The 15,823-nt window shown below is 36.5% G+C and overlaps 1 protein-coding gene across 3 annotated transcripts in view; it reads left to right on the forward strand.

The window, feature by feature from the left end:
* LOC106642439 (uncharacterized) overlaps positions 1 to 14,527 on the forward strand; it is a 221,915-nt gene extending 207,388 nt beyond the window's left edge. For all 3 annotated transcript variants that reach the window (XM_089594652.1, XM_089594653.1, XM_089594654.1), the window contains one exon: positions 13,904 to 14,527. In XM_089594652.1, the coding sequence (XP_089450778.1) occupies positions 13,904 to 14,315 (412 nt within the window). In that variant the 3' untranslated portion in view covers positions 14,316 to 14,527. The remainder of the gene's footprint in view (positions 1 to 13,903) is intronic.
* Positions 14,528 to 15,823: the final 1,296 nt, after the last annotated feature.

Consider the following 15,823-nt stretch of genomic DNA (forward strand, 5'->3'; position numbering starts at 1 on the left):
GATGCAAGAAGCCGTCTTTTGGCTTCTCGCGGGCCCTCATCGTTTAGCATTAAACATGAAAGTGCCCTGAAGGCTTTAGTGGCATTTTCAGCTGCTCTTTTGATGTTCTCCCAGATGGTAAACCGTAAATATTGAGTAGTTTCCAATGCCGGCTTCGTGTTTCGTGTCTCCTGTCTTGCGAAGGAAGCACCGTGCTGTATTACTGCATTTTTATACAGTGGTTGCAATTTCTGCATTGAAAGCATAGCTTCGATCGGTCTTCTTCTATACAGTCATGCGATACGTGACCCTACCCTAGACATTTGAAAAACCTTGTCACAACCAGCCTTTTTTTAACATGGCATGAAACGATGTCGATCTTAATCCGGCCTGTGTGTTCGAATTCCTTGGTGACTGTTTCGTCAAGCATCAAGAGCGCCATTATTTGTCTCTTAGCCTTTGCTTTTAGGAGCTGAACCTTAAAATCTAGTCCAGTTGTCCAGAAGTCCAGTTGTTACCACTTTTTTTGGCTAACCACTGACTTTTTTCATCTTTTATTCATTTGGCTTTCAAGAAAAAATCTCCTTTTTTTGTGGCTACGACACTTTTCACAATTGTTCCCGTTTTGTCGAAGTTAAAACTTTCTTTTATTGACTTTAGTACTCCGAAATAGGTATTTGTTCATGCCATTTAGAATCGCAGCTTGGTAAAGCGTAATGTTTGAGCTCGCTGGGCCGAGCACCAGGCAGAAGGCAGGAGTTAGTGGTTTGGCAAATCACTGGCACACAAACACGAGTTATCTGAATAGGTTTGCACTTTATTTATTCTTGTCGTATATAACTGAACTCGGTGGATGCAGCGTTTTGAGAGCTGGTGCGAATAACACCACAGGCGCGAGTTGCAAAATCTTGGCAAATAGAAACGAGGAGCGCACAAGCCAAAGGGCCCTTTGAGAACGTGTGTCTCGGGCGCTGGGCAATCCAATTCTGAACTACTTACGATACCCGTGACTCACGAGTATAGCCGACGTGATTGACTATCGATGAAAAACAATGATTGATCCCAATAAAGACGGGACGCTTCAAACCTAAAAGGCTTTTACAGTATTTTTTCCACCTACCTTTACCCGTTCCTTTGTTGTCGTTTTTAAAGATTTTTTATATTTTCTCGTACTGTTGTAAATGCCCTGTTTTGGTATGCCCTCACTAAACTTCTTCCTTTTAGTCGTTGCAGTACTTTTTGTTATTTCAAGGCTTTCTAAAAGATTTCTAATCCTCTGAGCTCGTTTTATTTCTTTGAGTGCAGTCTTCAGTGTTTTCTTTTGGATGTGCCGTCGAAAATTATCCATTTTCTGTTCCCGATACTTTAAGGATTCAAAGTTTTTTTTCCAAAATTGATAGTGCATCTCTTTAGCATTAAGATTCTCATTTCTAATCAATTCTGTTAATTCAAGGTGCCTAAGAGCAGCTTTAAGACTATTCTTGATAACCTTAACAGTGTTATTATACTTCTGATTGATAGCTTCGAGTGCTTTCTCAATCTCCTTTGTTGCAGATTAAACTTGCTGAGTCTCTTCTTTCCGTTTTCACTTGAGTTCTGCGCGCTTTGGTTTCATGTAAGCAAAATCGCTATGCGTCTGGTTGTTGACAACACTACAGTTGTTTTCCTGGCTTATGTTGCTGCCCAAGCTTGAAAGGCTGAGTGTCCTACGCCACTCGCAACCCAAAGCCACTCGTTTGTTTGCCTGTGTTACTACAGTGAGGAAGTAACGCCTGTACCAAAAAAGAATGTTATAACCGCGGCTTACTTCTACATACGACAGGGGTGTGGTATGCAGTTAGTTTAAAGCCCCCTCACCTGACCTAAACTGCAAGTAGTACGGTCTTCGACAAGTTTATGCATACCGTAGAGGAAGGGTGACAGTGGTAGTAGTAATAAAAGAAGTAGTTGTAGTAGTGGTAGTGGTTATAGTAGTTGTGTTGGTAGTGTTTTTTTTAGTTAGTTTTTTTTTTTTTTTTTTTTTTTTTTTTTTTTTTTTTTTTTTTTTTTTTTTTTGGAGGGGAGGAAAAGCATTGAGGAACAACGCAGAGACAGCGGTAGTGTGGGACTCGGTGGATTTTTTTATTAGACCACCCATACCCACTAACACCCCCCCCCCTCATGCCGCGTGGCTTTTGATCCACCCTGGAGCCGCGTTAGCATTACTTCAGGGTAGAGCATCGGGAGACCATCGCGTCTCACAGCATTAACGAGCTAGCTCGCCTCCATTTGCTAGAGGTGCTGATGCTCTCGAGTCCTAAAAAGGACTCGGGGTCCCTGAGGACCAGCACATGAATCATTTGACTGCTGTGAATGATAATTGAAATAAAAGGTGTTAATGATATGCGCATTAGTACAACAAATCGAAAAGTCAAAATTACTTTAAAGCTTCCATGGAAAAATGGTTTCTAACTAGCTTATATACACTGCGTTTGCCTTTTTACTTTTCTGCTGTAAAAGTTGCGATGTCCTCTTAAAAACTACTTTCAACAGAAGTAAAAGGTTAGGCAAGTTGAATATGTCACAATTAGTTACACGTCAACTATTTTTTCTAATTAATAGTAATCAATAATAATAACGAATTCAATGTTATGATCAAGTTTACATTAAAAAAGAAAGGTTGAATAATATTTCTTAGTTTAATTGTACGTTTTTCCTTTCTGCACACTTGTGTTGCCTTTTAATACCGGCTTTTAATAGAAATAATAATTATATCTAAGCATTTATACTTGTCATAATATGAAATAGATCATTAAATTGATTATAAATCGTTTACAAATTTATAATATAAAATCAAGAAGTCTTTTTAAATATCTTATTCAACAGCTTTTCGTATCAACTGTTACTATTACACAATAAAAAAATAACATAGCTTTTGCGTAAGCGTTAAAAGTCAAAATACTATAGGTAAATGTTTAATGTAGTTGCTCACTGTATTATGCCAATGATATGAGGTGCTCTGTTTTATGAATGCTGCAAAAAAATATAACGTATGTTAAATCAAAGCATACGTGGTAGTGTGACGTACAGTATCTAGAGCCTTTGTAAGTTCGCGCCCAAGACTCACCTTTCACGGCGCATGAGCAGCGGATACAAAGTATGCTACTGCTCTCGCTTTGAGACACTAATAAACGGACATATACTTTCTTCCACGTGTATTCAATCCCCTTACACCCCCAAGCTTCACAATTCCCACGTAACAGGAGGTTGTAGATAACCCAACCCCCAATTTTTGGATCTCGACGAGTGGCGAATTGTATACGACAAAGTGATAGAAAATTTGTTTTTGTTTTATTTCGTCGTTGGGAAGCACCCACAGTACAGTGAAAGTGAAAATAAAAAGAATTATCGTAAAAAGAAAAGTAAAATTAGAAAAAAAAAATTTAAAAGAAAAAACAGTGAATTATAACAAGAAAAGAAAAAATACAGTGTTAAGAAGACACGCGCGGCAAGACACGTGAGAAACGAGAAGGTGTCAAGTACCAGCGTGGGCGCACAGCAGCCATACAGGAGGCCGGCACCGTTAGGAAATAAGACAAGGGAGAGCCAAAACATGAAACTACACCAGACCACGCACCCTCTGGTAGCAATATTTTTCTTTGGACACTTTGTTTACGGACTCGGAAATGCTTTGGATCGTACTGCTTACAATACTGTCCAGGTAGATAAAATTTATGTAAACGGTAAATAATATTACTGCTGGGCAACAAGTTTTATCAAATAGGCCCATAACAAACAAATGCAACCAAACAAACAAAAAAAAAAACAACAAAAAAAAACAACCAAGCTAAATAAAACAAAATGCAGTCGGGAAAAATTGATAACGTTGTAGGTGGGGCGGTGGGCGCTCCGCTTAGCAGACGCGGAGGTCGTAACAGATGACAGTTTATGGTTACAATTTTGCCACGATCCCGAGGTGGTCAAAGAATTAGAAAAGTCGAACAAAAAAACAAGTTACTTTATTAGAAAAATTTTTAAGGGCATCAAATCGGTCGTGCTAAAAGATAAGAAAAAAGAGGGTCCTAAGCAAATAATTAGAGGTAACGAAGCCTCAGAATCATATGTAGAGCCCCTGCGTAGTGATGATAGTGGAGAGAAAGGGGATAAGTCAGATAGGGGGCCTGCTAGAAATCAGCTTGGCAATTGGAGAAGGGAGATAGAGTTGCTCTGGAGATGGCCAGAAAGGGAAGGGGAAGAAAATAAAAGAGAATTTCACAACAGAGATAGAAGGAAAGTTAGACCGATGCGGGAGTTCAAAAATTTTAAAAATAACCAGGAGAGGTGGGAGCAAACAACAGGTTGACCTACACACAGATCGTCGCATCACCGGGAATATGAGAGGAATGTAAATTACTCAATTACAGAATTGAGCACAATAATCCCCACAATAACAATATTTACAGGAGACCCAATAAATCGAACAGCATTTACAAGGGTAGTAAGGGCAATAGGCCGGCAGGTGGATGACAGAGACGTCCTATATTTTTTGGCAACGCTGTCCAGCAGGCTAAAAGGTCGAGCGGAAGCAAATTTAAACGATAGAATCACACAGTTTGAGTCTATTGAACAATTTCTCGAGGAGGTTACAGAAAGGTACGGGGCCATCAGTAGCACAGAGACAGTTATAGCAAAAATTAGGTCGGAAGGGCAAAGGGATAGGGAATCTGTTGAAAAATACTCAGATCGCATGCAACAGTTGTTTAACAGGGCTATGAGACTTCAAGAAGCAAACCTTGAAGTTTCTGAAATGTTAAGGCAGGAATTTAAGAAAAATACTCAAAAAGAAGTAGTGACTCAATATATATTAGGCCTTAATCCCCCGTACAACCACGAAGCTTCAATGCATAGGCCCATAACGCTAACAAAGGCCATTACATTGGCATTGAAAGTCGAGGATATGATGGCTATGAAGTCACCTCGAGTGGATAGCAATAAATATGAGAGATGGAAAAAAAAATCTAACAAAAGGAAAGACGAGGTAAACAAGTGTAACTATTGTGGCCGAATCGGGCACAAAGCAGAAGAGTGTCGTTCATTGTGGCATGACATAGAAAAGGGGCTGCTTGTGAAGAAAGGTCGCGGTGAGGAGACCAGAGCACCGTACTATACAAGGTACCAGGATAGGGGTGAAGAAAAAAGAGGTGAAAGACTATATAATGACAGTGAAAGAAGATCCAGAGACTACAGACATAATAATACGGCTCAGGCAGATAATCAATACAACTATGGCAGATATGGACGAGATTTTGAAAAAGGGTATGCTTATCGCGAAAATAATAACAACAATAACAATATTAATAATAGATATTATGAGCCGAATGGCAGAAATTACGGCCAAAGAGGCAGTGGTAGGGATGATGGCCGAAATAATTATGATTGGAAAAGTAACGAGCGTTATGAGCCTAGAAACACAAACATGACACAAGACGCAAGGAAGGCTGAACCTAGATGGGGTGATATCTCTAGTAAACAGAAGCCGAATTTTTAGAACGATGCTCGAAGTACTCCTCCAACATCGAGCATCGGGAAAAAGTGGCTACGTATTGTAAAGAACCAAAAGTAAACGATGGAAAAATTAAAGAGAAAGAAGAAAAACCCATACAGTCGGAGGTGTGGGGAAAGGAGATAAACAAAAACAAAATTAATACTCGTCAACAAATCGAGCCAAATTTAAAAAAAAATCTAAAAGATAAAAATATATCGATGGAAAAAAAGGACAAGAAAGAAGTCACGACGGTACTAATTAATTATGCAGCAGTAGGACGCAGATCGCCAACAGTAACGCTGGAGAGTGAGGATTTCCGAAATGAAAGATCAGATTTTTATGCTGACACATGTGCTGGGATCTCGATACTAAAAAAAGATTATATAAAAGAAAATTAGCCATTGGATGAGAATGTAAACGTAAAAATAATTGGAGTAACTCATGGAGAACGTGAAACAAAAGGCACGGTTGGCACAATGATCCACGGCATAAAGTGCACTTTCCATGTAGTCCCGCAGTATTTTCCGCTCAAAGTAGAAGGAATCCTTGGATGGGATATGTTTAAAAAATACAATGGCGATGTGAGCGCAAAAACAAATACACTTAGCCTAGGTGGTGTGGAAACCCCACTGAAGACGGCAGAATATTTTGAGATAGGAGCAAGATCCAGGTAGGTTATATATATGCAAGAGTCCAAAAAGAATTCGGAAAGATTCAAGTTTAATTTGTGCCACTTCAAGATGTGGGATAACATGTGCATTTTGGAGACTTTTACGGCACTCATAATAAAGGTAAAATATATGCGAAATCGTGAATTTTTCAAACAAAAAAAGGAGAATCACAGTACCGGAAGTAAATCTAATAAAATGCGAAGAAGTGAAAAAAAGGGAAATAACTGGCAACTTAAGAGACGGCGCCAGAGAAGAAGAGACTGCATTTGTGGGCTTGCTTGAGGAAGACAAATTGGAAGAAGTAGAAATAGAAAAAAAATACAGATTGAGATATAAAAGCGTAGATGGAGGTAAAGAAATCGACTCGCACGCGAAAAAAGACTGTGATATAAGAAGTGTCGAGGAAAGAATTGAAAAAATTATGACACTAATCGACACTGAGGGCTGTCACAAAGAAGAGTTACAACACGTAAAAAAATTAATATCGATAAATCCGTTAGTGTTTGGGTTTGATGGGTAACGGTTAAAAACAACTCATTAAATTAAACACAAAATAGAGGATACAACAAATAAGCTAGTAGTGGTCAGAAGATATAGATACCCGCCTGCGGTGAAGGAAAACATCAGGAGAGAAATTAAAAAATTGATGGATTTGGATATAATAGAACCGTCAACGTCCCCATATAACTGAAATATATGGATAGTGCCTAAACCGCCTGGACAAAACGGCAAGAAAAGGTGGTGACTGGTCACGGATTTTAAACAGCTAAACAAAATAAATGTTGGAAGCTGTTACCCACTACCCTTTCAAAGCGACATATTGGAGCACTTAGTGGCTGCTAAGTACATCACAGTTGTTGATTTGAAGAGTGGATTCCACCAAATTGAAATCCAAGATGAGGACGCGCATTAAACTGCATTCTCGGCACCCGACGGGCACTATCAATATAAACGTATGCCAATGGGGTGCTCAGAGTCACCAAATATATTCCTAAGGGCGACAACGTTAGCTCTAGCCGATCTACAAGGGCGAGAAATTAAAGTATACATGGACGACATCATGGTGTTCGCAGCAACTCCCGAAAGACACGAGAAACGCTTCAAAAAATTGATAGAAAGACTAGCAAAAGCAAACATGACCATAGAGCCAAAAAAGTGTCAATTTTTGAAGAAAGAAGAAAAAGTCCTTGGTCACGCGGTTGGAAATGGTAAGATAAAGACGGACCCGAAGAAGATCGAAGCTGCAAAAGAATATCCAAGACCGACAAATACAAGGAAAATTAAGCAGTTTATTGGATTCGCGAGATATTACAGAAAATTCATAAAAGATTATGCAAAGATAGCGCGACCACTCTCTACTATGACAAAAAAGAATACAAAGTTTAAATGGGGCAAAAAAGGAAAGAGGCCTTTAAAAAACTAATGGATGCGCTATGTTCGAAACCTGTATTAACAGCACCGGATCTAAGTAAACCATTTATTGTAACACCAGACGCGTCGAATTATACCATCGGATCAATCCTTAGTCAGGGAGAGATAGATAAGGATAGACCGTGTAAATATGCGTCACGGTGTCTCAAGGGTAGTGAATTTAGATATCCAACGAATGATGAGAAGTTGCTAGCAGTAGTTTTTGCAAAGAAACAGTTTAGACCTTATCTGTATGGCAGGAAGTTCACGGTGGTTACGAATCACGAGCCATTAAAACATTTTAACACGTCCAAAAAATCTGACATTCGGTTCAACAGATTAAAGGCAGAAATGCGTGGTTATGATTTCGACATTATTTATCGCCCAGGTATCTCAAACGACGCACCAGATGCTCTTTCAAGAAACCCAGTCGTAAAAGAGGGCGAAAAGAACCCAGAACTACCGCTAGTAGAACTGTATTAAATGGCAGATGAACAAGAGAAGGAAGAGGGTGTTGTAAGCGATGGCCCACCAGTGCGTATATTAAAAATTAGGGAAAAATCAAAAAAACGGATCTACGGTTAGTTAAAGAAAATGGTAGTGGTATCAGACTTTGATTCATCACATAATAAACCTAGGAAGAAAAAGACTGAAGTGGAATTGTGTTCGGAGGAAGAAGCTGAGGAGAAAGAACAAACTAAAGAGAAAATCTTATCTCAGGGGCCACTAAAGAATAAATTAGAACACACGAAAAAATAGAAAGGGTGGATGAAAGGGGTACCAAAAACGAGCATACCTTATGTCGTCATAGACCACCAAACAAGACAAAAGCAATGGAAGAAAAGACAAAGGCAGCTCGACACTCTAAACAGAATTAGACAGAATTTTTCTGTCACTCCTGTAAAAAACACACAGACTGAAGAAAATATAATAGTGAATTGGGAAAAAAGACCAGAAATTGAACACAATAATTTTAAAGAAAATCAAATATGCTTCAACGAATCAGAGCATGGCAAAGAGAGAGAGACGACAGTAAAGAGAGAAGCTCAAAAAGTCGTAATACTTCGGAGGACCGAATGTCTGGGGAAGAAACAAAATCAGAAAATCCTTGACAAGAAAGGCAAAAAGAGTCTAACTATTTTGCAGAAAAGGATCTAAAAAAGCTTAACGACCTTACCAGCATGTTACAAGAAAAGACAGATAGACTCTAAAAAAAAGTTTTTGTCGACATCAGAAAAAGATAGGTAGAGGAAATTGAAAGAAACCCTGGAATATTGGTGGAGAGCTTGGGCCCAGTCCAAGCAGTCGCATCAACTTGGAAAATGATATGGTATGTAGATTGGAATGACGTTGTCGAGGAGGTAAATTCCTTTTTAGGCGCGAAAAAGCAAGCAAAATAGAAGTGCAGGGTGACGGTGAAAAAGGAACACGAATGTATAGAACAACTAGAGTACACGACAGAAAAAGTCTTAAGGGCCTTGGATAGGGTAAAAAAGGCATACAGAACAGTAGTAGGCCAAAAGATCGGTGATCAAAGCAAGACGGTGCAAGCGCTGCAGGGAGGTGTGACTGACGTGAAAAAAGAGAAAATACAAAAGCTAGTAGAGGCGATCCCGACTAACACAATAGAAACAACTAAGTACTTAACGGAACAAATTAGAGTCATAACATATGGAAACCATGAACAATACCTTCAAGATATAAAAACGTTTAAAGATAAAGCTGGAAGAATAACGAAGGAAGGTTTAAAAATGTTTGCAGAGTACTTTGGCAATTATGACAGAGTTACAGAAATGGTGGGTGAATCGGAACACTTAGCCGAGAAACTTATAACAAAATTTGGAATAACAGTAGACATAATATACTTGGCGAGTCGGGCAACGACACATATACCAGATGCGGCATTGAGAGCGAATTGGAAGCAAAAATTTTGGCAGAGCAGCTGAGACCAGATCTACAGTTCCCAGTAAGGGAAAATATAACTACAGAAGAAGAAATTGTAGAAGTCTCAGAAATAACGACCATGGCATTGAACAGCAGAATAATATATTACATACGGATACCACTGGTTACGAAAGAAAATTTGGACCTTCTTAGGATATCATCATTGCCAGTGGAACAAAAAGGTTTAAATACTACGGATTTAGTGGCATACTAGCAGCCAACATACGAATACATAGCGAGCAGTAATAGTGAGAGAAGATTTACGCCAACACCGCAAGAGGTAATAAGACTATGTAAAAGACTAGGAAAAACACGAATATGCACACAAATGGAGCCAACACAGGAAGTCGAAGAGGACCACCTCTGTGAAATACATATCATATTGGGGATTGCAGTGAAGAAACCAGAAGAATGTCCGATAATATTAGCCAATTTAAAGGGCACATTTTGGACACGTCTCCATGCTAAAAACCAACATGCCTTTACCACCACGAGAAAGGACGAAGTCCACATACAGTGTGAACACCGAACACAAGACACTGAAGGTGGTGAATTCTGGGATAGTCAGCTTAGCAAGAGACTGTATAGCTCAAGCATCGGATACAAGACTAGATCCAGGACAAGAGGAAGGTGAAAATCGCATAATGAAGCTTGAAAGCGCAAATCTAAACTTGAAGGATATAATACAAAAGGTGAAAGGGACTGAAGGAGGTATGTTATTGAAATTAATAGAAGCAGTGATAAAAAGAGACGAACTACAGGAACTCGATAACCAGGAGCATGGAGTTGACGATAGGATAAAAACAGGTACAAAGCTAGCGGATATACTCCAACAAGCACACGAGTTAGTACAAACTAAGGAGGAATTCTCAAATTGGAAGGAATACGCATTGTTGGCAACGAAAATAGCACTAGGAGTGGCAGCCGCATCTTTTGGATTTTTAAAATGGGGGGGTCCAATAATACTTGAAGGTTTGAGAATGATTACAGGCGGAGGGAAGAGGAACCGCGGAAACACCAACTCAGTACTACAAGACTTGTCGACCCAGAGGGCCATGGTTAATGCACGTGAGGTACAAGTGCTACTGGGCGAGCGGGTAGGATCATAAGGCAGAAGACAACCGGCTCAGTTAATAACCAATCCGCGATGATCATTAAGATCGACGATGCAACAAAAAGCGTTATACATAAAATGTGTACAGATAAAAAAAAAAAAAAAATTAAATAAATAAATAAATAAAAATGAAAATAAAAAGAATAATTAAATAAATACTAACTATACAAAGAATATAATTATACAAAAATAATGTAAAGAGAGCTGCGCAAACAAGAACAATTATGTATACACAAATAATTCACAGACAACATAACATAAATATACTCGCACACACAAACCAGTATGGCCATCGAGGACGATGACCGCGTGTCCTCGGACGTGTGACGTACAGTATCTAGAGCCTTTGTCAGTTCGCGCCCAAGACTCACCTCTCACGGCGCATGAGCAGTGGATACAGAGTATGATGATCACCTTTTGGTGGCGGGCCCGAGCGTTATCAGCTCTCCCGCCCTCTCTCTCTTCGATCAGCCTCCGAACCTAACGCCACGCACGCGACTGCTCTCGCTTTGAGACACTAATAAACAAACATATACTTTCTTCTACGTGTATTCAATCCCCTTACACCACCAAGCTCTACAATTCCCACGTAAGAGTAGTCTTATTTTATATACAAATGGCATAATTTGCCGAGATCTATTTTTTAATTTTTTTGTTAACTTATACTTAAAACTTTAACGTATGCAGAAGCTGGCATTGACACACTTATACTATTAAAATTACAATATTTAACTACCTTATACGTCAGAATATTTTTCGTTTACCTCGATAATTATAGTACAGTTGATAAAAGTGTGTTGTTAATTTTATAATATTGTTTACATTTGCCTCATATTTCAGGAAGTAATAATGTTTTTATAACCGTATCTACATACTTTTCCGAATTTAAATGATTAAATTTTATAGTTGTAACCATTGATAAGTACAAGTGAAAAAAACTACCAATAGTTTTTTTTAACTCACAGCTCACATTATCAACTACATAATCTTCAAAATACATAACTAATAATCTGCTTATGACTTCTACTCAATAGTACATAGTTTTCAGGACTGTATTAGAAAAAGTAAAGATTTAAATATGAGTGTGTTGCTAAATTTAACACATGCTCACTGGTTATTCAATGAAGCTTTAAGGGATGATTAAGTTTCGTAGCGCTTTATACCCGAAAATAAGTATACTGGTAAGACACAAAATTAATGAATAGAGCATGGCAAGTTATGCCTTTAGTATACATAATAAAGCTACCGCATTTTCTTCGATTCACCATACGTTACGTTTTTTGATAGTAGCCGTACAGTCAAGCACCTTGTATTATTAGAATAATTCAGTGAGCAGCTACATTAAATATCCATCTGTTATATTTTGAATTGAAATGCTTATTCAGAACCTTTTTTAAATCTTTTTTAATATTTATAAAATGAGGACTTTATTTTTCATGGTTAAGTTATCTGACTTCTTATTTTAATTCGGAAGATCAATATTACCTTATCGAACTAATAATACAAGGACATTTTTTGTGTTTCTATCAATTATAACTCTCTGTAGAAGTAACGATTTGTAAAAAAAGTATAGTTGTAGTATAGTCAATATTATACTGGAGAAGTTGAAATTTTCTTAAAGTTTTTATTCGGTGAATCCCACCGTAAAATACAAAATGACATTTTAAAATTGATTTCATGACTTTGCATGTCAGAAGTTGTATTATTTTAAACTCTTTCTATTTTTTATTGTATCATAGTAACAGTTTCTTAAAAGGAACCTCTTGGGGTGGGTGGCTTTGAATGCGGTGGAGGAGTTAAGAGTGGCTTTAGTCACCTTCAAAAAAATTTTTACTGGCTCTAGACACTGCCGTGAGTAAGTAACGATCGCTAAGGATTAGGTGATCCGGGTAAATCTTTTCGAGCAGCCGTGCAGTAACTCTTAATCACTCAAAGCTGCTTTAGTACTTGCTAGTGAGCTTTGAGGGGGTAAGGAGATTTTTTTCATTTGAGACTCATGGTGAAAGACGTGAGTTAAAAAACAGTATTGGGTATGCATATATACATGTCACTACATACAGATATATGCACACATACGTCCAAATTTATGCTAGTGCATTGCATGTATATTATGAAACTCTCCATGAGTAATAATTAAAGGTAATTTTTATAGGGTACTTAGAATCACAAACTTTTTTGAGTATACTTTTTAACTTAGTTTAAAATCACCTTGCGATAACTACTCTGATAAATTGTCAGCTTAATCATTGAGTAATCTTTTAGCCTAATTTTTTACTTTAACAAAGTTTTGAATAAACTGTGCGTTAAAAATAAAGTACTTTGAGTAACTTATGACCTAAAAAACTATATTTATAAATTTCATATAAGCTTTCATTATGATAACCTCTTAATTTTAACACTTTGTTTTGTGTTAGTTTTGTTAATGTTAAAAAAACAGTGCTTATTATTTAAAATAATACATCCACATAAAAGTAGTAGATAGGAGTACGTATTCTTTCTAATTGATTTACGTAAGTTATTTTACCACGAGTCTTTTTCAATGTTCTTCTACAGAACTATTTTTATGTATAAACCTAGAAATACAAGTAAATCTGGAAAATCAACTCTTTTTATTAAATGCATCAGTGAATCCTCAATTACGTATCAACAGTCAAGCTTAAGAGAGATATTATAGTCATCTAATAAAAGAAGCACACAAATTATATCTTTCTTTCTCTTTCTCCTTAGATAAATTTTGTTATAATTGGTTAGGCATCAAAAGAAAAAGCTGCATAGTATAATAATATAGAAGTACTTATATGCTAATTAGATTTTGCAAAAACTTTGATAATGTGAATAAAAAAACTAACAAAGTTCAAAAACATGGAGATGCTAGTGGTCATAATTTTTGCTGAATATTAGAATTTTAAAAGTACATAAAGTATTCATAACTTTTGATGAACGATTACAAATTTGATCCAACCATTTATTAACAAAAATATTTCGAATGTGTGAGCCCTGACATTCAAGTAGTTAATTTAAGAAGTTAACTTAAAAAATATCATTAAAAAGTCGGGACAAGCACATTGATGTGTTGGTTTAAAAATAAGTAATGTATGTAAAGATTGAGTTTAGTATTTGTTTAACCTAAATATATAACAAGCAAATTATTTAAACTATGCATGCCTTTTGTGATGTTATTTAAGGCATTCTACTATTTATACTCAAACTATTATTTATACGTCACAACCAGTTTATGTAATACTTTATATGAAATTTCAGGTTTGGAAAAATGGCTCAATGGAGCGTTGATCGCCGAGATATGGAGAATATGCGTATTACAAAAGTTGGCAACAATACGATGAAAGTAGTTATTGAAGGTCATGAGAGAATAGCAAGATTAGGTTATGATTCACCACCGCCTGGGCATTATCCGGAATCATTATTAACACAGGGTCCAAGAGGTCTTGAATGTTGGGATGATGTTCGGGTCAGGTATGATTATTATAAATCCAGAGGGTACCTTCGAGATCTTTCTCTTGATGATTACATCAAATGGGAAGAATGGTGGTATAAGTATCAAGAATGGTTAGAAGCGGAACGTTATTACGAACAGTGGGCAGCACAAGCTTCAAATCGTCCTGCAGGAGGAGTAAATAGAAAAAGACGAAGAAGAAATAATGCTGCACATTAATTTTTGTAAAACGTTTCCATTTTCACTAATCATTTATTAGGGATTTTTTTTCTTGTATATTTTTTATCTCATGTCTCAATAATACTATATAAATATATGTATATTATTTCACTTATTTTTAGAGAAAAATATATCCAAGTATGTACATGTTTTAATTTTACTGGCATAACTGCTCAAAAATTCAACTTCTAGATAATAAAATTTTTAATAAATTACAAAATTTTTTTAAATAAAAACTAAAAATGCTTTAAAAATCGAATATGGTAACTTCTTAATTAAACAAACAGAAAAGAAAAAAAATTAAATTTTAATTGATGAGTGATGTACATAAATTAAAAAAACCGTAAGTCTTACAATAGTAGTTATACTCTTAAGAATATAAATAATTAGAGCATGTTTATAGAGTCACAAAAAAGGTTAAGTGTAACTTTTATAAAAAAAATTTTTTTTTTAAGTAAAAAGAATCAAAAAATGCTTACATTTGTATCAAACCGACTAATTTAACTATTATACGAACGCTAGTTAAAATACAAAAAAATTTTTTTTATGTGCCTACTTATTTCTTGTTTGAAGAAGTGAAAATCAATTGAAATAGTTAAAAAAATAATAAATGTAACTGATTTTTGGAAAAAGCTAATGTAGTTTAAAACAGTATTAAACAAATAAGAAATAGTTGACAAATAGAAAAAAATAAGGTGTCACCATATATTATGCTGTGAAATTTTTAAACTTACGTTATAACATTGTATTTATTAACTTTAGAGATAACTTTAGAGCTCTTTCCCAACATATCTTGGTGTTACGCCAGAGACGTTGATGTCTAAAACACCTTTTTTTTTTGCAGAGCTCAGTCGTTTTGGTGATCTAAGATAAAAGGTTGGTTTGTGATACTTACCCGTTGGAGACTGTTTTGTTTGCTAAGGTTTATTTTTCTTACATAGTGGTTAGGTTTGCCAGGCACAGGCCTCGGAGAAGATATGTGATTTATCGTTGAATGCTTAGAGTTGAGAGGTTTTTTACCATCTGGGATATTATTTAATTAATTATCAATTATTAAAATAATTATTATTCTTTAAATTCAATTGTTTTACGGACATTTGATTTTTAAATGTCACGCGCAGCTCCAATTTCAAACTTTGGGATTCATAATATCACCTTCTGCTCGTTAAGTGGCAACTGCTAGTTTCTGGTGAACATAGCAAGTAAGAAATTAGCTTATAGTATATGAGAAGGGCTGCGCGACTTCTTAAAATTATCCTTCCGATCAACAATCACCTGGTCTTAAGCCAAAGCTACGTTCTCGCTTATCCGACGAAACCTATGCTATGGCAGTGACTAGAGCACTAATTGATTTCAATAAATTATCAACATTTACTACCACATAATACTCAGTATGTCGACTCTCTTTTTCACCCGCTCTCATCAACCATTATCGGGACAACTTGCTCTACGGCCTAACTAGTGTCTAAAAATCGAGAGAAAGAGACAAGTGTACTGTTTACTGGCTC

This window comes from Copidosoma floridanum, unplaced genomic scaffold, assembly GCF_036245765.1.
Source record: "Copidosoma floridanum isolate Cflo_tuat_1 unplaced genomic scaffold, Cflo_Japanese_pri ptg000021l, whole genome shotgun sequence".
Taxonomy (NCBI): Eukaryota; Metazoa; Arthropoda; class Insecta; order Hymenoptera; family Encyrtidae; genus Copidosoma; species Copidosoma floridanum.